Genomic DNA, 25,378 nt, shown 5'->3' on the forward strand with positions numbered 1-25,378 from the left:
CCAGCCACACGGCAGGCGCTATGTACATGTTCCTGGAGCAGCTTGCATATAGCTTGCGGGAGACAGGGTGGAGAAAGAGGACCATGTTCTCAAATATTGAGGATCTCTGCTCTGAATGCTGATTATTGCTTCCAATCACAGGTGCAGACAAAGAGGCAGGCAGTCATTGTTGCACCTTCCCCTAGTTGCAAGTCCCTTCCTCTCTGAAGTGATTTCAGGGTATTTAAAGGACTGACACCCTCCTGCCATACTCCTTTAATTTTTGCTTTTTCCCCTTTTGGGAACCAGACACTAAAGACCTAGGACATTCAAAAACAACCACATGTAATGGGGAAAATTAGAAAGTGACTGCATGTCCAGGAAAGGCTCAGAATAGACCTGAGAAGACCTTAAGTTTACACCTAAGACCAATTCTCAGCACAGAGACAGCCTACAACAATCAAAAAAGAAAAAAACAAAACAACAACCAGTAACAAAAAGAGCAAACACTGGGGAAGGGGAAGAATCTGATTTCCAGAGGTACCACGTTACTAGATAGATTTCAAATGGCCAGTGTTAAACAAAAAATCAGACGGCATACAAAGAAAAAAAAGAGTGGTCCATTCAAAAGAAAATAAAACAACAGAAACCATGCCTGGAAAAGACCTAATGGCAGATATATTGTACAGAGTCTTTAAAGCAACTCTCTTAAAGATTCTTAAAGAATTAAAGGAAAATGTGGAGAAAGTCAAGAAAGTGATGTGTGAACGAAAAAGGAAACATCAGTAAAAGGTAGAGGGACTTCCCAGGTGGTCTAGTGGTTAAGAATCCGCCTTCCAGTGCAGGGGACGTGGGTTTGATCCCTGGTCGGGGAGCTAAGATCCCACATGCTGCGGGGCAACTAAGCCCACGTGCTCTAGAGCCTGCATGCCACAACTACAGAGCCCGCGTGCCACAACTAAGACCTGATGCAGTCAAATAAACATTTTAAAAAATAAATAAAAGGTAGAAATTTTTAAAAGAAACTAAAAAATTCTGGAGCTGAAAAGTATAATAATTGAAATGAAAAATATTCTAGAGGAGTCAAATGCAGATTTGAGCAGGCAGGAGAAAGAATCAGCAAACTTGAAGATAGGGTGATAGAAATTATCTAGTCTGAAGAACACACACACACACACACACACACACACACACAAAGATTGGGGAAAGGTCAACAGGGCCTAAGGGACCTGTAGGACTCCAAGTGGACCAGCAGATGCATTACTGGAGTTCCAGGGAGACAAGAGAGAGAGAAAGATGCAGAGAGAATATTTGAAGAGATAATGACTGAAAACCTCCGCAATTTGCTAAATATAAACATTCAAGAAGCTTAACAAATTCTAATTAAGGTGAATTCAGAGATCCACAGTGAGACACTGAGACATGATAATCAGGACAAAGGAGAGAATCTTGCAAGCAGCAGAAGGAAATCATCACATAGAAGGGGATCTTCAGTAAGATTATCAGCAGATTTCTCATTAGAAACTTTGGAGGCCAGAAGGCAGTGGGCTGATAGATTCAGAGTGCTAAAAGGAAAAAAATACATATATACACCAGCCAAGAATCTTCTGTCCAGCAAAACTGTCCTCAAAGAGTGAGGGAGAAATTAAGACATTACCAAATAAACAAAAGCTGAGGGAGTTCAGGACCTCTAGATCTGCCCTGCAAGAAATGCTCAAGGAGTCTTGCAAGATGAAATGAAAGGACACTGGATGGTAACCCAAAGCTGTATGGAGAAATAAAGATCTCAATAAAAGTAAATAAGTGAGCTATTATGAAACCTAGTGTTATTATAACAATGGTTTGTCACTATACTTTTTTCTTTCTATATGACTTGAGGTTAGTACATTTAAGGTCCAGTACTTTAATGTAGAAGCTAGTATTACTGTAACTTTGGTTTGTGACTTCAAATCTTGTTTTCTACATAATTTAAGAAACTGCATTTAAAAGAATTATTGGGGGCACACAGTGTATGAAGGTGTAATGTTGTGACATCAGTAACCAAAAGGGATAGGGATGAAGCTGTGAAAGAGCAGAGATTTTGTATATTATGAAAGTTAAGTTAGTATAAATTTAAGGTAGACTGTTGTGACTTTAGGATATTAAATGTATTTCCCATGATAACAACAAAGAAGGGAGCTCTAGAATATACACAAAAGGAAATGAGAAAGGAATTTAAACATTTCACTACAGAAAAATCAAACATAAAAGAAATGGGGAGTGTGGAGGAAGCTATAAGGCATATAGAAAACAAATAGCATGATGACATAATAACTCCGTATCACTAGTTAATGTTAAATGTAAATGGGTTCAGTTCTCCAATCAAAAGACAGGGATTGGCAGAATGGATAAAAATACACTATCCAACTATATGCTGTCTACAAGAGACTCACATTAGACCCCAAAACACAAAGAGGTTGAAAGTGAAAGGATGGGAAAAGATATTCCATGCAAATAGGAACCAAAAAAGATCAGGGGTGGCTATACTAATATCAGACGTAATAGACTTTATTTATTTATTTTATATATATATATATATATATATATATATAAAATATATATATTTATTTATTTATTTATATTTATTTTTTGCTGTATTGGGTCTTTGTTTCTGTGCGAGGGCTTTCTCCAGTTGCGACGAGCGGGGGCCACTCTTCATCGCGGTGCACGGGCCTCTCACCGTCGCGGCCTCTCCCGTTGCGGAGCATAGGTTCCAGACGCGCAGGCTCAGTAGTTGTGGCTCACGGGCTTAGTCACTCCATGGCATGTGGGATCTTCCCAGACCAGGGCTCGAACCCGTGTCCCCTGCATTGGCAGGCAGATTCTCAACCACTGCGCCACCAGGGAAGCCCCGTAATAGACTTTAAATAAAACAGGATTATATGAGACAAAGAAGGACATTATACATTAATAAAAGTTTCATTACAGCAAGAAGATAGGACAGTGATAAACATTTACACACCCAATGGCCATCAAAATATATGAAGCAAAAACTGACAGAATTGAAGGGAGAAATAGTTCTGCAGTCATAGCTGGAGACTTCAGTATCCCACTCACAACAATGGATAGAACAACCAGACAAAGCATAAGGAGAGGATTTAAACAACACAAACTAACTAGATCTAACAGACATATACAGAACACTGTACCCAACAACAGAATACACATTCTTCTCAAGTGCATGTGGGACATTTTCCAGGATAGACTATATGTTAGGCCACAAATTAAGATTCAATAGATTTAAAAAGATAAACATACCAAGTATATTTTCTGACCACAATAGGATGAAATTAGAAATCATTAACAAAAGGAAATCTAGAAAATTGTGGAAATTAAACAACACTTTCAAACAACTAATGGGTCAAAGAAGAAATGACAAGGAAATTAGAAAATACTTAAATGAATGAAAATGAAAGCACAACATAGTAAAACTTCTGGGAGGCAGCAAAAGTGGTGCTAAGGGGGAAATTTATAGCTATAAGTGCCATTATTACATTAAAAAAAATAAGAAAGATCCCAAGTCAACAATCTAACCTCACAGTTTAAGGAAGTAGAAGAAGGACAAATAAGCCCAAAGCAAGCAGAAGGAAGGAAATAATAAAGATTCGAGCAGAGATAAATGAAATAGAGAATAGAAAAACAGTAGAGAAAATCAATGAAATCAAAAGTTGGTTCTTCAAAAATATCAACAAAACTGACAAACCTTTAGCTAGGTGAACTAAGAAAAAAAAGAGACATCTCAAATTACTAAAATAAGAAATTAAAGTGGGAACATTACTACAGATTCTACAAAAGATAAAAAGGATTATAAGAGAGTACTGTGAACAGTTGTACGCCAGCAAATTGGATCACCTAGATGAAAGGGACAGATTCCCAGAAACATAAAACCTACCAAGACTATGTTACAAAGAAATAAAATACATGAATAAATGTATTACCAGTTAGGAGATTGAATTAGTAATCAAATATCTCCCAACAAAGAAAAGTCCTGGACCTAATGGCTACACTGGTGAATTCTACCAGATATTTAAAGGAGAACTAATACCAATCCTTCTCAAGTTTTTCCCAAAAATTGAAGAGAAGGGAATGATTCCTAACTCATTCTTTGAGGCCAACATTCCCTGATAACTGAAGCCAGACAAAGACACTGTAAGAAAAGCAAACTTTAAACCCCTAATGAACATTGATGCATATGTCTTTAACAGAACACGAGCATACAGAATTCAGCACATTAAAAGGATTATGCACCAAGACCAAGTGTGGTTTATTCCTAGAATGCAAGGATTGTCTAACGTGTGAAAATTGAGCAGCGCAATATGCCACAGCAACAGAATGTAGGATAAAAACCACAGGATCTCTCAATAGATGCAGAAAAAGCATTTGACAAAATTAAACACTCTTTCATGACAAAAACAATTAACCTAGGAACAGAAGGAAGCTACTTCAGCATAGTAAGAGCCATATATGAAAAACCACAGTCGTTTTTCAATGGTGGAAGGACTGAAAGCTTTTCCTCTGAGGTGAGGAACAAGGCAGGGATGCCTGCTTTCACTACTTCTGTTCAATACAGTATTGTATTTTCTAGCCATAGCAATTGGCCAAGAAAAAGAAGAGGCATTTAAATTGGAAAAGAATAAGTAAAATTATCTCTTTTTGCAGATGGTATGGTTTTATATGTAGAATATCCTAAAGATCATACACACACACACACACACCTGTTAGAACTAATAAGTGAATTCAGCAGTGTAACAAGATACAGAGTCAACACGCAAAAATCATTTGCATTTCTGTACATGAACAGTGGACAATCTGAAAAGAAATTACAAAAGCAATTTCATTCACAGTAGGATCAAAAGAATAAAATACTTAGGAATTAGCCAAGGAAGTGAAAGACTTGTACAAGAAAACTATGAAACATTGCTGAAAGAAATTTTAAAAGCCACATAAATAAATGAAAACAACATCTCATGTTCATGGATTGGAATACTTAATACTAAAAAGTCAATTCTACCCAAAGCAATCTACAGATTCAATCCCAATCATGTCAAAAATCCCAGTGACATTTTTTGCAGGTAAAATATCCATCCTAAAATTCATATAGAATCTCAAAGGACTCCAAATAGCCAATATAATCTTGAACAAGAATAAAACTGGAGGACCCACACTCCCTGATTTCAAAACTTATACAAAGCTGCAGTAATCAAAATAGTGTGGGATCAACATAAAGATAGACGTGTAGACCAGTGAAATAGCCCATAAATATTAACTGTCACAAATATGGCCAAATGACTTTTGACAAGGGTACCAAGGCCAGACTCCTGGGGAAAGGACAATCTTTTCAACAGATGGTGCTGGGAAAACTGGGTATCTACATGCAGAAGAATGAAGTTGGATCCTTACCTAACAGCATATTCAAAAATTAATTCAAAATGGATCAAGCACCTAAATTTAAGACCTAAAACACCCCCCTCCCCCAAAAAAAACCTTAAGAGAAAGCATAGGACAAAAGCTTCATGACATTGAATTTGACAGTGATTTCTTGGATATGACACCAAAGGCACAGGTAACAAAAGAAAAAATAGACAAATTGGACTTCATGAAAACTTAAAAATATTTGTAAGTCGAAAGACACTATCCACAAGCTACAGAATGGGAAAAAATATTTGCAAATTATATATCTGATAAGGATTATTAACCAGAATATGTAGAGAGCTCCTAAAACTCAACAACAAAAAAATCAAATAACCCAGTTCAGAAATGGGCAAAGGACTTGAATAGACATTTCTCCAAAGAAGATATGTGAATGGCCAATAAGCACATGAAAAAATGCACAACATCACTAATCATTAGGGATATGCAACTCAAAACTACAATGAGACATCTCATACCCATTCTCCTCACACCCGTTAGCATAGCCACTATCAAAAAAGCAGAAAACAAGAGTTTGAAAGAATGTGGGGATATTGGAGTCCTTGTGCACTGTTGGTGAGAATGTAAAATGGTAACAGCTGTAGTGGAAGATAGTATGGCAGTTCCTCAAAAAATTAAAAGTAAAATTACCATATGATCCATCAATTCTTCTTTATATACATGTAAAAGAATTGAAAGCAGTATATTGAAGCAATATTTGTACACTTATGTCATAGCCCCATTACTCACAGTAGCTTAAATGTAGAAGCAATCTCAGTGTCCATGGACAGATGAATGGACAAGCAAAATGTGGTACATATATACAATGCAATATTCAGTTTTAAAAAGGAAGGAAATTCTGCAGTATGTTACAACATGGATGAACTTCGAGAACATTATTGTTTATGGAATAAGCTAGTCACAATAAAGACAAATACTCTGATTCCACTTATATACAAGGCATTTAGAATAGTCAAAGTCATCTAAATAGAAAGTATATGGTAGATGCTGGAAGGAGGGGAAAATGGGGAGTTGTTGTTTAGTGGGTATAGAATTTCATTTTCATAAGATTAAAAGAGTTATGCAGGTGGATGTTGGTGATAGTTGTACAACAAGGTGTGTGTATTTAATACCACTGAAGTGTACACTTAAAAATGGTTAAGATGGTAAATTTTATATTAAGTGTATTTTACCACAGTAAATTTTTAAAAAATATTGCAAGTTTATCTCAGATTATCTGAATTATATTCCAGCCTGTTCTTCATGCTATCACCAAATTAATCTTTCTAAAACACTACTTTATTTATTACATATCATTTCTGTGCTCAAAAAAATTTCCATTGACCTGTGGTGTCTTATCTTTCTATCCTTACCTCCCATTGTTAAAATCATCCTATATGTTAGCTTAAACTAATTACCTTTCTCTCAACCTTTTCTACGACCTTTTGATTCTTGAAACACTTGCTCTTCCTACATTTAATGCTGTTTTTCCCCCTTTCCCTTCCTCCTCCCAATGTGCAAATCTTTTTAAGGACCTAGTTAAATGTGAACTTCCCTAGGAGACTTTTCCTAATTGCCCCACTTGGGGTGGCTCCTCTTTTTTCTAAAGATTTATGGCATTTAGTGTTTAAACAGTTCATTTAATAGTTGACACTGGCTGATATTTGTTGGTGTGTACCTGTCTTGTTTCCTCAACTGCCTCTAAATTAAGTGGGCTCAGTGCTGTATCTTAAAATTATTTGTATTAGCCACTTGACAATAATATGAATTGATTTATTGATATACTGTGAATAATAAGTAAAGATGCTCTTCAAGTAAATTTCAGACTTATCAATCAGATTCAAGAGCATCTGGCAGTGTTTCTGCAGAAGATACACTTGGTATTCAGGTTGGGTTCTTGTTAAATTTTTCTAGAACAATTAAATGTGGTACCAGTAAGTTGTCTATTTGTAAGGTGACTTTGTATATGTTTCCAGGCAATAAAATAATTTTGAGAAATTTGGAATCTTAAATTTTTTTGCTATAATATTGTATCAGAAATAAGTATTAGTATATGGGTACTAATACTTATCTTTTGTTCATGTGCTGGGTTAAAGTTAGTTGTAGAAATGACTTGCTAGGTCAGTGTTATAATGTTTATAAAGATTTTTGTTTTTAAGTCAGATGAGTTAAAATGGACTTGAAGTTAGCAAATCTGTGTTACTTTACTGTGATACTGCATTTTCTCTTGTGGAAGTCAAGTTTTACTCTTTTAGTTTGAGGCAATAGTTTGCACAAAAGTTTCTTTCTGTTAGTCTCCTGTGTGTGTGTGTGTTTGTGTGTGTGTGTACACTTACATATGCCTTCTCTAGGGTTATGATTAGGATATTGAAGTATTAAAAAAAGGTATTGCCTTTAAGAACCTGTAGATAACATTTCAGTAACTTTTACGCTCTCCATTAAGCACCTAGAAAAATAGGTGAGTATTACTTCAAGAATTTTAATGGGGAAGTGTTTATCATGGGCACAAAACTAAATAATAGATTAGTATCCATTTTAAGCAATACTTTTTTTTTCATAAGCTATTGTTTCACCCGTTGTTTTTTGAGAATCTAATTAGACTGTAAATTGCTCAAGGATAGAGATTTTATCTTATACTTCTTTGTGTCCCCAGCATCTAACCTAATGTCTTACATCAGAGTGCTCCAATAAATGTTTAGATGATAAAATGTCTATTTTTCTGGCTTTGGTTGTGGGGAATAAATGTACTCTGATTTGACTTTATTTTTTCCTTTTTACAGCCCCATTGACAAACCTTCCGATTCTCTCAGCATAGGGAATGGTGATAATTCCCAGCAGGTAAGATTTTGATACTGTATTCCTTCATTTATCTGCCATCTGCTGAAACAAGACATTCTATGCAAGTGAATTTTCTAGATAGTGAAAAATACTTTAAATACTGAAACAATTTAAAAACACTTTCAGTGGACATCTTTATTAAATGTATTATAATTAGCCCTCTTTTTCTCCACAGAATAGAGCATAATTTAACCCTTTCTTGATGACTCAGAATTATCATTATGACCATATGTTATTGTATTGTGTGCTAATACATTAGTGTCCTTGGAGTCCCTGATATTCTTGGTCTTTTTGACCCTACATGAAATGGTCCCAGACTAATATGCCTTCTGCATTCTTGATTTTGAGTTGTTTCTCTGCCCCATGCTCCCCTTGTCCCTTGCTGTCAACTTTAATTTTCTTTTCTTTTTTTAAAATTTTATTGAAGTATAGTTGATTTACAATGTTGTGTTAATTTCTGCTGTACAGTACAGTGACTCAGTTATACATATATATATTCTTTTTCATATTATTTTCTACTATGGTTTATCACAGGATACTGAATATAGTTCCCTGTGCTATACAGTAGGACCTTGTTGTTTATCCATCCTATAGATAATAGTTTGCATCTGCTAATCCCAAACTAACTTTAATTTTCTATTTCTCTCAGTGAACTTGCCCCCAAGCTTTCCCCCTTCCCTCAAATGACTTTTGGCTTTGAAATGATAAACCAAATAGTTAAGTTCAAAGTTGCATCCACTATGATACAGAATGAGGTCCTGATCTTTAGACCATGCTTTGTATCATCTTGTCTAGTTGCTAGCTTTTCACTACTTAAGTTTCTGTACACCTCTTACTTTGGTTTCAAAAAAAAAAAAGTGTAGTTCTAATCTCTTCTGTAAAGAACAGCCAGTTCCCCACAGTGTGAGAAACTTAGAGATCTAAAATACATTGTTTTTCTAAACTTGTTGTTCACAGTTTCCATGAAAGAATTTGAAAATCTGTATATCCCCTTGTATATTTTAAGTTAACATTAAATTTTTTTTCATAATAAGTTAAAAATAGCTGCAAAGGATGTAATTTCCAGCTTATTATAAATTTTGGTATTTTTAAATAAACATGCTACATTGGGTTTTAATAAGTATCTGAGAGATTTAAGTATCAGAATGTTTTGTTTCTCCCTCATCCATTTACACAAGCTATTCTTTAACAATCAGAAATTTTACATCATTCCTTGAACTCATTTTTTAATTTTCACTGGCATTACAGAATTTTTTCTTAATGCAATATAGTTTATGCTTGGGACTTCCCTGGTGGCTCAGTGGTTAAGAATCCGCCTGCCAATGCAGGGGACACGGGTTCGAGCCCTGGTCCGGGAATATCCCACATGCCACGGAGCAACTAAGCCAGTGAGCCACAACTACTGAGCCTGCGCTCTAGGGTCCGCAAGCCACAACTACTGAGCCCACGTGCCGCAACTACTGAAGCCCGCGTGGCTAGAGCCCGTGCTCCGCAACAAGAGAAGCCACCGCAATGAGAAGCCCATGCACTGCAACGAAGAGTAGTCCCTGCTCGCCACAACTAGAGAAAGTCCACGCACAGCAACGAAGACACAACACAGCCAAAAATAAATTAAATTAAATTAAAAAAAAAAAAAAAATATATATATATATAGTTTATGCTTGATAGGCATTCTCTCAAATAAAAGTAGACGTATAAATTTTGAATTGGAAATAAAAATATTTTGTTGACACATGCCAAACTTCTTTCTTCTGAATTTTTATTTATAGTATTGATTTGATCAAAGCAATATATATATAAGTATAGAGTTTGATTAAAAAATTAAACATAAACACTAAAATTGTATTGGTAATTTACCTCTTAATGAAGTGGATAGGGCATTTTAAAATTAGTTTTTTTGTATCCATGGATGAATATTACCTGTTGGTACAAGGAGATGTTTCAGCAGCAATCTAGTCATGTTTTCATTTTTCTAAATACAGGTGCTGAAACATCTTGTTCATATAAATAAGTAGATGGAAGTAAGAGTTATATCAATATCACTCAAATTTTTGAACTCCTTGTGAATTAAATACCTAAGAATCATATTAAGATTTCTTATAAAAACTATTTTTAATGATGCTTTTGGAAATAGCTTGATTAGATCTTCTTTCCATTTTGTTCAGAACTGAAGTATTGGGAATCATCTAGTTGGCCAAAGAATCTAGTCATTAGAGTCAGTCACTGTGTCATCACTAATCTTAATATTTCTAATAAAGTTTTGTTTGGCTCCCAGGAAGTTTTCACACTTGGGCAAGATACTATAGTTAGATCCCAGAGAGTGAGAAATAGTATTGTCTTTGTAAAGTAAGAGAAATTAGGTTGTAAAAGGAGAGGATACTGGCTGTGTCTTTTCAGGAGGGTCAGTTTTATAAAAGAGTACATATATAAGTTGATGGATTTTTTTGAAAATTTATGCTCTCATAAAAAAGTCTTCAAGTACCCCAGTTTTTGAAGATCACTATTCTAATACCTTTCATTGCAAGCCTTTTAAACTATGGCTTATTACATTGTATAAACTTATATTGATTATTCTTTTCTTTTTCCATTTTATTTAGATATCTAACAGTGATACACCTTCACCACCACCTGGTTTATCAAAATCCAATCCAGTCATCACTATCAGTTCATCCAATCACAGTGCACGGTCTCCTTTTGAAGGGGCAGTAACTGAGTCACAGTCGTTATTCTCAGACAATTTCCGCCATCCCAACCCTATCCCAAGTGGGCTTCCTCCTTTCCCCAGTTCCCCACAGACATCCAGTGACTGGCCTACAGCACCAGAACCACAGAGCCTCTTCACATCAGGTATATAACAATACTGTGTGTGTTAGTAATTATACTCAGACTAAAATGAGACCTTTGCTGGATGTGTTTTTATCCTTTTTTTGTCCACTCCCTTTTTCATAAAAATGTAAACTTTTAAATGGCAAGGAATTGGATGGTTAGGTAAGTAGTTCTGTGACCTAGAACTTACCATGTTAACAGACAAATTTCTCCAGAAATCAAGGGTTAGATCATTTTTCCAATAATCAAATGCTTATTCCTCTAGGAAGTATTAAGGGCTTACAATTTTTAATTAGATTTGTGTTTGTATAGTTATATATTTTAAAATGTTTCCCCAGCTGACAAAGAAGTATGTTAGTTAATTTTTAAAGTTACATTTTGAGACATTTCCAATTTCATTCATTGTAAGTTCTCGTTAATGTGAAGGATAACACAAAATCAAGACAATTTAAAAATACAAAGATTAAATGGATACTTTTTTCATTAAGTTATAGTAGTAGTATGTAAAGCATATATTCAAAATTATACTTCGTCTTTGATAAATACATTTCAAAAATAAACTTTACTAATTGAATTCTGTTATATTTATTACTTTATTTCATTTAAATGACTTATTTTGGGTTTTGATGATGACTAGTTGAGAGTATAATTTGGGTTTCAAATAGTACTTTGTTTTCTTTGATCAGCAAAATCAGTCTATATCATTCAGTTTTTGAAGTTAGTAACTTATGGATGAAATCATTGCTAGAAGTATCTGAGGCCTTTTGTAATTTTACAGTCGTAATGTTCTAAGAAATTACGTAGATTTTGCATATATTTGCCTTTGTGTTATAGTATGATGTTGCACTAGTGTGGAAGTGAGCTATATATTTTAAATTCATCACTGATTTTTTTTCCCACCAGAAACAATCCCAGTATCGTCTTCTACAGACTGGCAAGCAGCATTTGGCTTTGGTTCTTCTAAACAACCAGAGGATGACTTGGGTTTTGATCCCTTTGATGTCACTCGAAAAGCCTTAGCAGACCTGATTGAAAAGGAACTGTCAGTCCAAGACCAACCTTCCCTTTCGCCCACATCTCTTCAGAACTCCTCTTCACACACTACAACCGCCAAAGGTCCGGGCTCTGGATTCCTACATCCTGCTGCACCTACAAATGCCAACTCGAGTCTCAATAGTACCTTTTCAGTCTTGCCACAGAGGTTCCCTCAATTTCAGCAGCACCGAGCGGTTTATAATTCATTCAGTTTTCCAGGCCAGGCAGCCCGCTATCCTTGGATGGCCTTTCCACGCAATAGCATCATGCACTTGAACCACACAGCAAATCCCACCTCAAATAGTAATTTCTTGGACTTGAATCTCCCGCCACAGCACAACACAGGTCTGGGAGGGATCCCTATAGCAGGTAGGTTCATTTATAGCCTTTGAGAATTTGTGAATAACTCATGCCTTCAGGTTGTTGGGTGGGTAGGGAGGGAACTTTTGAATAACAAAGTATTTATCATCAGTCTTGGAAATTTCAATGGGAAAAACTCTTTATCGTAATCTAAAAAAATTTTAATTAGATGGATGCCTTGTAATATTGAGCTTTATAAGGATGGTGGAGTATTATACTTAGTTATTGCTTGGAAGCATTTTACTTAATAGAATAGTTACCAGACTTTCTTATGGCATATAAATGCAAAAAGACAAAGAAAAAAAATGGGCTCTGAAATTATGGTGCCATAAAGTCCAACACCATGGTAAAAATTCTGATTGTACATTCTAAAAGTAAACTGGTTCAAAAATTTTTTTTACAGATGGTAATTAGTGAGAGCATGAGGGATAAAGCCACTCTCTTAACTCCTTTTGACAACTTACTTATTTTGACTGATAGACATGTACAAACACACACACACACACACATACATCAAAACTGTGCTATATGTTAATAAAGGACTTAATATTTGAGAACTCTCATTATTAATGTTTCACAGACATATGTGTATAAGTATACTTTCTGTGAAAAAGAAATTGTTCAAGGAGAGATATTTTTCCTTTTGGTCTGTCATGTTTTTATTTCTGGGGTAAATATTAGGTTCCTGTAAGTGATGCCAGAATACTTCTGGTTTTGTACTGCTACCCTTGAAGGTTTCAGAACTTTTGGCTTTTAAGGTCCCATATGATAATTATTAGATCAAGTGACTTCTATATCTAAAGGAATCTTTCTTATTAATAGTTTTTCAAAATTTAATTTGGGCTTTAGATATGACTGGTAAAAGAGTTTGTTCTCTCCTGATTCTCTCAAGTAGAATAGAATAGTCCTTCACTCTGTTATATAACTTATAAAATTTATTTTTATCCCTTTTCATGGCCTTTGTGATATGACATGGCACAGCATTATTGTAATAATGTGCTGTTACCAGCAAAGCGTTCGTTCTCTTGTTTTTAGCAAGGTTGATAGATAAATTTACAGAGATCCGTCAAAATTCTTTGGCTCTATTCTCTTTGTGACCAACAACATTTCATTTTCAAGACAAGTAGTTGGGTTAAGAGAGTATGGTTTGTGGCTGTTGATACAGTGAAGTTAATTTACACATAAGCATGATAGCACCTAATGTAGTGGCTTGCACATTGGTGGGACTCATGTTATTTGTTCATTTGATATGGTAGTTAGTAGGTAATCGAGAGTGACATTTTTCATTCCTCTTCTACATGATATTCACTTGTGAAACACTAAGTGTTCAGTTCCTGGTACTCTTTTTTTCATCCACTGTAGACAGCATATTAGAACGTAATTGTGTTTTGTTTTGCTTTGTTTCAACCATTTAGAAATGTGGCATTTAAATTACTAGTAGTGTATCTCATAACATTATAACACTAAAAGTTAAAGTTAAGTTCCCCTAAATATTCTAAACATTTAACAATAAAATATTAAACCAATACTATAAGTATTTGGGTATCTGTTTGCCCAACAATGAACTGGGCCATGTGGATAATACAGAACAAGTATAAAATATGGCTACTATTTCTAGGTACTGTACAGTGTAGTTGACGAGATAAAATAAGACTGTGTATGAAAGTGGTAACCATATGATACTGGAATCCAAAACACATCAGTGGAGCCTATAAATTGTTGGGGAGGCTTCGTTGAAGAAGTAGGAATTGATCTGTATCCTGGATTCGGGTTAGCAGGAGGGAAAGGAAAAAACCTTTTATGTTGATGGAAACTCCTGAATAAAGGTATAGAGGCAGGATTTAGTATGTCATTACATTAAGAAGCATTAGAACTGCCTTCTATACCAGGAGGTCCTTCATATATTTTATACATAGAATGGATGAGAGGACGGAGAGCTCTGACGGTGAGGCAAAACAGTATGGACTTGATGTGATAGGAAGGAGGATGCCTTTGTGGAACTAGTTCTTAGCTGTCTTCATTGTGTACTTTTATTTGACTTATTACATGACCATCTTCAAAAATTATCTGTTCTTCTGATTTCATAGTTATCATATTGTCCATTAGTACAAAAAGAGCAGTTTTAAACCAAATATTTCAAGCCAGTATATATTCTGGAAATGCCACAAGGGTGATGAGTAATCACTGATTTTTGAGTGTAGTTGTCCTCATGTTAGTCATTTGAAATCTTCATCTAAAGTAGGTGCTTTATGAAAAAAATGTGGCATTAAATTATGGTCCTATCTTGGTGGGCTTTTCTTTTCTTTTAGCGTATACTCAACCATAGAGCATAAAATACATTTGTTTTCCTAGAAATTCTAAGAATGAGGTCACCGACTATAGGTTCTGAATCATTGTTGTATTTTGTGGGAGGTGGGGAGAGTTTGTTATTTCAGATTTTCAGTTTTTGACTGTGCATACTAGCTTGGTATTTAAATGGTGACTTATGATTAAGCTTATTGTTAGATTACTTTTAAGGCTCTCATGACCAGAGAAATTTTAGTTTTAATGTACCAAAATACTTAAAATTGTTATCAAGAGTTATAGAATCCTTCCATGGCTTATAAATATTTGACACATACCTCAGAAAGCTGAATGTGCTGAGCCTCAAAACAGAATAGTTTTATAATTGTAGCCAGATGATTGAGGATTTTCAGTAACAATTAGAAATGACAAACTAAAATTCTGAAAAACTGTGTACATCTTAACTGTGAATTATTTGAAGCAATTTAATAGGTAGGCAATATCTGCCTCCCACCCCTAGCTGTAACTCAGTTGTACTTGAGTTGAACTATTGAAAAAGGCCTAACTCTGTATTCTGCAGTGAATATCATGGTATCTTACACAGGGTAGCTGTTAAGTGCTACATAGTGGAGAGTACATACTGTTTTAGTGAGGCCTGCCACTTAGAGATATACTTTGACAATATTCAGTACTGGAAAAGGCATGTATATTTATTCTTTAGATATGTAGAGCAAAATGAGGTTCCTGACCTTTAGGAGTAAACACTCAGAGCTGTCAGTCTTCTGTGTATCATACAGAAACTATATCTATATTTATTATATATTTGTATTTAAATTTTAAGTTTTGGTTTGTTTCAGTTAATTATTAAAAATTGATACACTGAAACCTATCATGGGAAGGACAGTTGCCAGAGGTTTGACAGAAACATGGTTTCCATTTCCTCTGCCAAATTGAAATCATTTTTGTGTTTAAAATTAGTTATTTCCTTAATTAAGTGAAATCTTTTTAGCAGCATTTTCTTGGCTGCATATTCAGTTTGCTAAATTTAGAAGGATTTTTGGAATAAATATTCTTGAGGGAAAACTTTGATCAGTGGGCAGTAATAGTGAAGTCCATTCAGACCTTTTTTATTATTGGAACCATGTGCTTTTGTTTTAAAAAGTGACTTTTCTTGTCCTGAAAAGTGACCTACCTTGTTCAACTCCTTCATTTTAGGAATGGCAAAGCTGTGTTCTGGAAAGGTTAAATAATTTGTTAAAAGTCACACATTCAATTAGTAGTAGAATTAGGATAAGAACCCAGATCTCAGATTTAGTAACTGAAATGGTTTTTCATTACAACATTGATGTTCTCCTTCATAAATGAAAATTACTGGCATTTACTTTAACATGGCTTTCTTCCCATAGTAAGTGATTTTTGCTCTCACACACTTGGGAGGTCCCTTTTTATCAGCAGTATCTATTCATGAGACAATTGGCCCATCTCAGGAATATGACCTGTAGTTACAAAATAGAATGAATTTCATTGACTTGATGAAAATTAATCTCTTGCTTAGTTCTTATGAGTACCACGTTCTCACCAAGAGCTCTAGTCTAAAATTTCCTTTACACAGCCTCCTTGCTATGTATTTGGGATTTATAGAATCTTTGCCAATTTACTGAAAAACTATGAAATAACCTGTTCTAAAGACTGAAAGTCTTTATCTTCATGTTATCAGTTAAGCTGTCTTTCCAAGTGTAACTTTGCAGATTTGTTTTTCAAAGAACTCCCTGCCAAGATGTTTTTATTCCATAATGCTAAAAATTATTTGGAAAACAAATAATAGTCTAAGTCTGTAAACATTGTTATTTCAGAATATACCTAGAAAAATATTTGAAACTGTTTAGGATTAGATTTTTGTTCATGTTTTTGTTCATTTGAATTTTACTTAAGAGAGGGCATTTAAAAAAAAATTCTTAGTTTCTGAATTAGCTGTTTTAACAGTGACTTGATTGAATTTTGAGTCACGTGTGAAACAAGTCACTTGTAGTCATTATCAATTATAATTGGGAGAACTGATCTCATTTCATGTACAGTTCTCTGACCTAGAAGTAGTCATCTCACTTTCAGTCAATTGGATCATTGTTAGCATTTTACTATTTTCTGATTACTTCAAAAGTGCACATTGAATTTTCAGATGCTGTATGGTAATTTGCTAAATTAATATTTACGTCTTTTTATTTCTTTTTTCTAAACATAATTACTGCTTTTAAAACATGGATTTGTCATTTTTCCCTTTTAAAAAATCACATTTTCACTTCTGAGAATTTAGTTTTAATTTTTTCACAAAATACTGCTTACTATTAGGAGTGTCTAAATATATAAGGGGTCCAATTGGCTTGGAAAAGAATGGCTTTCCTGGTCTCTTTTTTTTTTTCCTTTTTGTATATTTATAATTCTAAATCTATTATATTTGTTCTTAAATCTGACATAGTGTTAAATTTAAGGGTGTGATTGGAGTATAACTACTTTCTAGGTACTTGATAAGTTTATATTTTAAAATTCATGTCTTGTTTCACACCCGCATTCCAGCCATTACGCATGTATTTTATATATGTATCAGTATTCCAAGTATTGAAATCATTTTTAAAGGGACTGTTAACAAATCTAGTCACCCATAACTAGACCATGACTGACTTTTCCACAGGGGAAGAAGAGGTGAAGGTTTCGACCATGCCACTGTCAGCCTCTTCCCATTCATTACAACAAGGACAGCAGCCTACAAGTCTCCACACTACTGTGGCCTGACAACAGAACTGAGAGGAGAGGATTAGACTCTGGGGTGCTTGCATGGGCAACCGGATTTTTGCATGATTCCTTTCTGATTTTGCATTTAATGTATACACCCAAAAGAGCCAATATAAACGTTCCTCATGCCTACAACTAGTGTGTTACCTCATAGTTGCTAAAGTATTTCTTCATTAGGCCTTTAACACAGTTTATTAGCTTAATAATTTTGGCATTGTTTCTCATGAGTGATACTATTTTTTAACTCACACAAATAAACTTGTAGTACTAATTAAGATCCCAGGTGAGATTAGCTAGAATTGTTATTTTGGCTCTATTATTGAAAATATTCAAAGATAATGGTAGTTCCTTGTTTTCTGATTTGTGAAAAAATGGTAATATCCTAATATATTCATGAAAATTTGAAAGTTAAGAAGATAATGTCTTGCATTCTTTGACTACTTGAGAAGAAAGAATACATATAAAACAAAATTGGTGGTGTCATTTAATGCTCAGAAGGATGTTGTCAGCAATTGTTTGTAGTTGTATGGATTTATCCTATATTATGCATTACATGTTTAGAAACTGTCTTTGTTCTCTCTCATTTGCACATTTGCACTTTCTTTTTGAATGGTTGTTAATTATATAGAGACGCTTAAGAGATAATTATTATAGACTAAATGCAATATAATCTCTTTTCTAATGCACTGCCTAGTATACTGGGAAATGCCTCAGAAACAGAATTTCAACTTACAGTTGATTTATCAGAAACTTGAATATGGGGTAAATATTGTATGTCAGAAGCAACCATAGTAGTGTAACATTTTTATTGGAAAAACGGTAGTTCTGTGGGATATTTGTTTGGAAATCTCATTGTTTCACAATTGAAGTGTGATAATAAAACTATATTACAAGTACCTGACCAGAATGAGACTAAGGTGGAAGAGAAGAGATTGGGGATCCTCTAAAATTAGGCCACGTAAGTTGTCATAGGTAATTTTAGTTAATCACAGAGAATAGTGGTGTACTTTATTAGGATATAATGTTGAAGTGATGTTTTTGGATAATAGACAATTTCTTGAAATAGTTCTAAAGCTGATAATGAAAGAAAATAAACTGAATTCAGTTCTGAGCATTAGACAAAAGTTGGTTCAGAAAACATGACTATGTTCTGCCTAAATTAAGCATCTGGGAAAAAAGGGGAAAGTCAGATCTCCTCTTGAGATTTTCAAAAAACCATTGTGATATAAAAGATACGCCTTAATTTTTTTAAAAAAATATTAAAAGAGTAGCATGAATACCAAAAAAGGAAGCCTAGAGATTTAAAATAATAATAATGATAATAATGAAATACCTTACTAGGAGCGATACTTAATATCATGTTGGAGTTGGAGTTTTCAGGGTTACCTCTCTATGTAAAGTCTAATAACTTTCTATTAGATATAATACACAAGTTAAATGGCTTTGTCCTGAGGTATAGTGGGTAAACTAAAATCTATTCTTAGATATCCTTCAATTTGGTTAGCTGAGGGTGTAGAAACAACTAATTATCTAGCCATTTTAATTATTTTTGTAAAATTCTGCATAAATGACAATCTCTAACATCTATTTAGAAGTGACTTTAGGACAGCGTTATGAGAAATTTAGAAAATACAAATAAAATATTGTAGATTTGTTAGCCTTTTAGCATGTGTTGAATATGGAGTCTTTTAGTATGTGTTGATTATGGTTTCATTTTTGCTGTAAGAGGCCAAGACATCCGCTTAATGTCTCCTGTGGTGCTGAGGCTCCTTGGCTTTGTGAACAAACTTGGGCTCCCTGTAATAGGGCTTACTAGCGCATAGTTTTCTCCAGCCTTCAGTGCAAGCCTTTCAGCACTTGGATCTTCTTACAAAAACATGAGGTGGTTAGCTCCCATTTACTTACCGTTTTGAGAGATATACCTGTTAAACAAGGCTTTTTTCCTGTGGTAGCTTTCTCTCTCCTTTCTCATTCCTGGCCATTGCCACAAAACTGTCAGGTAGTTTACCAGACTTGCTAGAGCCCAGGACTGTCTTTCTGCCTGCTTCCCCTCCTGCCCCCCCACCCCCGCCAACACCCCCCCACCACCCCCAACACCCCACCACCACCCCTGCTTTCCACATACACACCATAATCGGAAAAATGCTTTCTTGGGTAATTAGGCTTCAACTTAGATACTTTCACATAGACTAGCTAAAGATTATCATTTAACTAACTGTAATTCCAAGACTTTGTAAGCCTAAACAAATAAGCTTCGCTGTTTTGCTTACTTAATATATATATTACGGTTTTAAAAAGTGAAGTCTTAAAATCAGTCAGAATTACTTATACTAAAACACAGAAAAAGTTACACAACACGTGAAAGAAAGTACTGCTTCACTTAGCAAGTAAATTGATGAAACCAAATGACGGTAAAGAATGAGAAATTCTAAAAACTTCAAATTAGTTTTTGATAAATTCCTGCCTGATTGATCTGTCATACACAAGGGAAACTTTATATGCTTTTATATCCTTAACTTTTAAAAAAACATTTCAGAGCAGCAGTTCTTAGTGCCAGTGTGTAGGATATAGACCTGGGTTGAATGATTTTGATCTTATGATGAATGTCAAGTGCCTCTTTTTAATTTCTTAAAGATTCCATTAGAAAATATTTTCTGATAAATAATACTTTCCTTTTCATTCTACTGTTGCATTTTGTTTTTACAGGTGGTGCTTTTGTATACTCTCCTCTTATTTCAACAAAGCGTTAATATTTGAGTGCCTACTCTTTGTAGTGACTTGAGCTAGATCTTGAGGGATACAAGGCTGAATAAAGTATAGATCCTATTATCAAGGATAACAGTCTAGTGACAGTTTTATTTCAATTATTTCTATAGCGTCAGCTCTTGATATATTTTAACCACAGGAACAGCCAGAGCAGTCTAGACTCATTTCATTATTCATTGCTCTGACAGTGGCAACAAAGGGTATTGAATACTGATACTTGAAATTTTTAAATATATGGTAATTTGGAGAGAGTGAAAAAAATTTTAATGTGAGAGACATACATTCATTATTCTAATTTAAGTATTTATCAGTCATGTGTGTGTGCTCATGTCTTACTCTTAGTGTTGTGGCGATTAAGTACAGCTTCCTTTATATATGTTCTTTTAAAGAAAACTTTAATGCATTGTGTGCACATTTTTACTGACATGGCTCCTATTTGTACAGTATTCCAAGCACCTTCAAGACTGACAGAGCTCTCCTCTGCTGTGATACAGGTACATAGGGAGCTACTCCCACAGAGGCCTTAACCTCAGAAAGCCAAGAGAAAGGAACGAATTGCAGGTGCATTGAAATCTTACGAAATGAAGACCACCATGTTATTTATGCATATATAAAAATGGGGGGACATTTTATCCTATATTGAGTTGTAAGGTTTTAGATTCTTTTGTTTATTTGATCATGAAGCTTTCCCATATCTGCTTAAGAGATGTATATCATACAATTGAAAGCACAATAACTTAAAAAAAATTTTTTTTAAAGAGGTGATATCACAAAATTATGATATATATGTCTTTTTCTACAAAATATAACCAAGTCAATTATCTGGTTTCAAGCTAGTCCTTCTGCCATTAGTGCTACATCTCTTCTCTCAGTCTTTTTATTTGAATATCTACTACGTTGTCTCCTTGTACTGAATAAATGGTAGTAGTGTATACAGGTATTCACACATGAAATGTTCAGTGAGCTAATCAGACACTTTGCTGATACAAAAGTAAAAATGGGAGTTAGAGAAAGAAGTTACTGTGAGCAGATTCAGGGAAGGGCTTCATAAAAAGTGTGGGGCTTTTTGCTTTTGAAGGATGGCTTGAAATTAAATGATGGAAGTGGAAAATACAGTAAAGGGAACATATTGAACAAAGAATCGGGAACGGAGATTAGCATGGTCTGCTAAGGGTCAGGAGGGAAGGATAGTAAGGAGATGGACTCGTCTGAGGTATTACAGGTCATATAGGAAGGTGGGATAAGTGTGCAAAAGCCTTGAAAACTAGGAAGAAGAGTTTAGTCTTGATGTGGATGTGGTCAGTGTTAGAGAACTACATGTTCTTTGGCAAATATGTAACTTGATTGTAGCATTTTAAGAAGATTAATTCTGTAATACGTTTGCTTGAAATTAGGACCAGTTAGAAAGCAGTTCCAGTATGTCATTGCAAATAAGATGGCCTGGGTTGGAATAGTAATAACTAGTAGGATTGGAGAAGAAATTATGAATTAGAAGTCAGAAAGAATGAGATCTAGGAAAACGGCTTTGGGTTTGGCCAAGTCTCTAGTGACCTTTAAAAATGTTACTTTCATAAAAAGATGTAGATGGAAAGCAGATTTGTAGGATTCATGAGGAAATATCAAGGATATGGATACAGCAGTCATTGACTGAAGGCATTTGGCAACAAAGGGGAAGAGAAAAACAAGATGCTAATTAGATGGGTGGTAGATCTTAGAAGGCATTGCTTTAAGATAAGGGAGATAGCTAAATATTTAAAGGCAGAGCACATAGAGTCAATTGAGAGGACACCATAGATAGTGCGGAAGAGAATATAGGCTAACCAGTAGAGTAACACGTTTCTGTAGGTGCTGGGAGGAGATAAACTCCTGAGACAAGTTAGGTTATGGGTTTAACTTAAAAGAGATGGGATATATCTTCCTTTGTTATTTGTAAAAACAATCAGAAAATCTAGGAGAGAGAATGTGAGATTAGAGAAAATGAGAATAGATGAAGGTGCTCATATCAGTAATTATTGAATGCATGTTGTGTGAGAAAATGGGGGTGAAAGAGTGGAGTTGGGAACCAATTAAAAAAAAAAAAAGAAAGAAAGAAATTAAATGTCTGTGAGAATAAGCCTAGAAGTGCATCGGAAAGAAATTTAAGAATTGCTGAGTCAAGATAAGAATCAAATTTAAAATTTTAGAGTCCAGATATATATGGTTTTGTATGTTCCAGTGATTCAACACAAAGCATCAGGAGTGGACAAAGCAAATATGAGAGTTTGGTTAGAGGGTGAAGAAGGAAAGGACACAAAGATATTTAAGAAGACAAAACTGATATAATCTTGTGCCAGGAAGAGTCCAGTAAGGCAGGAAATATCCAGTGGTGCGAGTGTGTTGAAGGGAGTTCATTGATTTTAGGTTTTGATGAGGACAAAGAACAGGTATAGTATTGTTAAGGGAAGGACAAATTAGGAGACGGTGGTCAGTATGATGACCACTCAGTGTTAAATGACGAGTGAGAACGAGAGAAAGGATGGTAGATAGATGTCTAACATTAGGGCTAGAGGTTGGAAAGAAGGCAAGCTTTCGTTACCCCTGTGGTCTTTTCTCTCCCTGCTTTCCCTCCAGTCCTTTTTTGAGAGTACGAAGTCAGACTGTGTGAGAGAGAATTGCAGAAAGCATGGTATTGCCTGGGGGAACTTGGATCACGTTTCCTATAAGTTGAAGGTGATTCAAAGGAAAACGTCCCACAGTGGAGTAAACATTGCTTCCTCAAAGCACAGTAGGAGAATGTGAACGCAGAGTGCAAGGGAATGCCTGGGAAAAGCCAGAGATGAGATTGGACGGGTGTACGTATGCCCAGTGAGTGTGTTACTTTTGACATGAAAGGTTTAGACAGGGAGTAAGTGTGCCATATGATGAGTCCGGTAGCTTGAGGAGCCCATATTACAGGTGTGAACTAGTTTCTCCCAAGCTTAAATGCAAACTGGAAAGAATCAGCTTTCCACCTACATAGGGAAAGTATCTCTTCTTAGTTGGACTAGGTCATTCTGCTTTAATTATATGACAAATTGGAATTAAAAGCAGTAGATTGGTGAAAGTAGAGAGAACTTAAGAATTTTATTATAACAGGTTATAAAAATATTTTGACAACTTTCCGCAAAAGAGAATGTGCTTTGTAAATAGACACAAACCTACAAGTTATTGAACTCAGAGATGGAGATATAGATATATAATATATATTTTTTTCTCATTCAGTTAATAGCAAACATGCCTACTTTGGAAGCATCCTTAATTTCCTGACTAAATTAAAATCCTGCCTGAAGTCCTACTAAAATATTTTTAAATTCACTGGACTTGTTCCGTATATGTCAGCTAATATATCACCTGTGACATTTAAAAATGATAATGCTTCAAAGTATAAGTTATTGCTTAAGAATGCTAAGTTTGTGGAACCATGTTGATGGATTGAGAAGCCGCTGCTCCTTGGATCTCCTTACTGCCCTGTGATTTATTAGTCTTAGCAACCTTGTATTGCTAGGCATATTAGACCACAGCTTCTTTAACCAGGAGCTTTTTCTAAAGAATCACTCTTGGGAATTCAAGATTCATTAAGGTGAATCTACTCTGTTCTGGTGCTTTGGAGAGTATACCCTGGGTTTGAGTTATATAAAAATCTAGTTTATACCTATCAGGTACTTAGAATTGAAGGCAAGCTTACGTAATGTAAGCTGCTTGAGAATTGTACAGAAGTACCTAGAAGTTCCATGAACCAGCTGGAAATTATTGTACTTGAGAACCAATCTATTTACTCCAGCTTCCTTCACACCAGCCTTCATAAGGCAGCTATTGACTTGACTTTGTTCTTAGCCCGCCTCACATTTTATGGTTATTTTCGAGGTTCCTGGAAGCTCCAACCCAACCCCTAAGAACATACTGTGCTTAGAACAGTTTTGTTGTTCCAGCTCCAGTTTGGTCCTAAGACCCACTGTTGTGGAACACCCCAAAAGGTTTTTTTCCCCTCCATATAATTTATAAAGCCTTTAAAGCACCCAGTACCTTTTTTTTTTTGGTGAAATTCACATAACATACAATTAACTACTTTAAAGTGAACAATTTGGTGGCCCAGTAGGACTGTTCTTTAATTATCTTAATGTTAAAATTGAATAAATAACCCACTGTGGCTGTGAGAATTTTGGCCTGTCCTTGTTGGGGCTGTGTGGTAACAGCTGCATCTAGACTGGGGTAAAAACGTTTAAAGCAACTGTCTGAATAGTTCTTTAGTGGTAATAATAGTCCTTCTGTCTTCATGACATTTGATTAGCACATCACCTAAGAGAAAGCTTTCTTAGCAAAGGAAATAAATAAGCCTGGCTCTGTGTCTGGGGTGAGGTTGAGTGTTGTGTGTGTGCATGTACATTCGTTTATATATAGTAATTTTCATTTAAATCCTCCACTTAGTGAATGTGGCAGAGGAAAAAATCTCAGACCATCTCTCTGTGACTTTCTCTAAAGGTTTTTGTTTTTAAAAAGAAATTAAGACCCTGTTTAAATGCAGCAGGGTTACAGTACAGGTGCCCACTTCACCCCTGGTCATGCTTTATCTGAACAAATATTTTCATAGCTTTTTCTCATCAATTTTCTCTTCCACTACTAAGCATATCCATCCCATGTCATACTCTTTTGGAAAACCTAAGGAAAGGATAATAAGAAGAAAAAGACGTTTTAGAATCATGAAATTTCAGAGCTATGAAACATATAGTCTTCAACAATCCACTTTTAAAGACCAAATAATAATAACGCTATTAATAAACAAGGCTCAGAAGGATTGTGATTGCCCATAATCACATTCTAACCACAGTTTTATGTTTTCCTAGCCCTCACCCTGTGAATATGCTTTTGTATATGTAATTCAAGGAGAAAAAAACTTCAAGATTCAGAATATATCTCTTCTCTAAACTTTGTTGTGTCTTACAGTTTATTTTAGTAGTTCTCACAAGTCAAGGGCTTTCAACTGTGAATATCAGTGCAAGTAATGAATTGAAGACTTTCAGATTGTGTATCTGCTGGCAAC

The 25,378-nt window shown here is 35.0% G+C and overlaps 1 protein-coding gene across 8 annotated transcripts in view; it reads left to right on the top strand.

Moving 5' to 3' along the window:
• CNOT4 (CCR4-NOT transcription complex subunit 4) overlaps nucleotides 1-25,378 on the top strand; it is a 141,875-nt gene that overhangs the window by 98,033 nt on the left and 18,464 nt on the right. For 6 of the 8 annotated variants that reach the window (XM_036862907.1, XM_036862913.1, XM_036862908.1 and 3 more), the window contains 3 exons: nucleotides 8,208-8,265; nucleotides 10,863-11,112; nucleotides 11,995-12,495. In XM_036862907.1, the coding sequence (XP_036718802.1) occupies nucleotides 8,208-8,265; nucleotides 10,863-11,112; nucleotides 11,995-12,495 (809 nt within the window). Of the gene's footprint in view, nucleotides 1-8,207; nucleotides 8,266-10,862; nucleotides 11,113-11,994; nucleotides 12,496-17,455; nucleotides 21,083-25,378 lie in introns of those variants that run through there. The other 2 variants (XM_036862914.1, XM_036862915.1) reach the window with 1 other exon arrangement.

The sequence above is a fragment of the Balaenoptera musculus genome, chromosome 9, assembly GCF_009873245.2.
Source record: "Balaenoptera musculus isolate JJ_BM4_2016_0621 chromosome 9, mBalMus1.pri.v3, whole genome shotgun sequence".
Taxonomy (NCBI): Eukaryota; Metazoa; Chordata; class Mammalia; order Artiodactyla; family Balaenopteridae; genus Balaenoptera; species Balaenoptera musculus.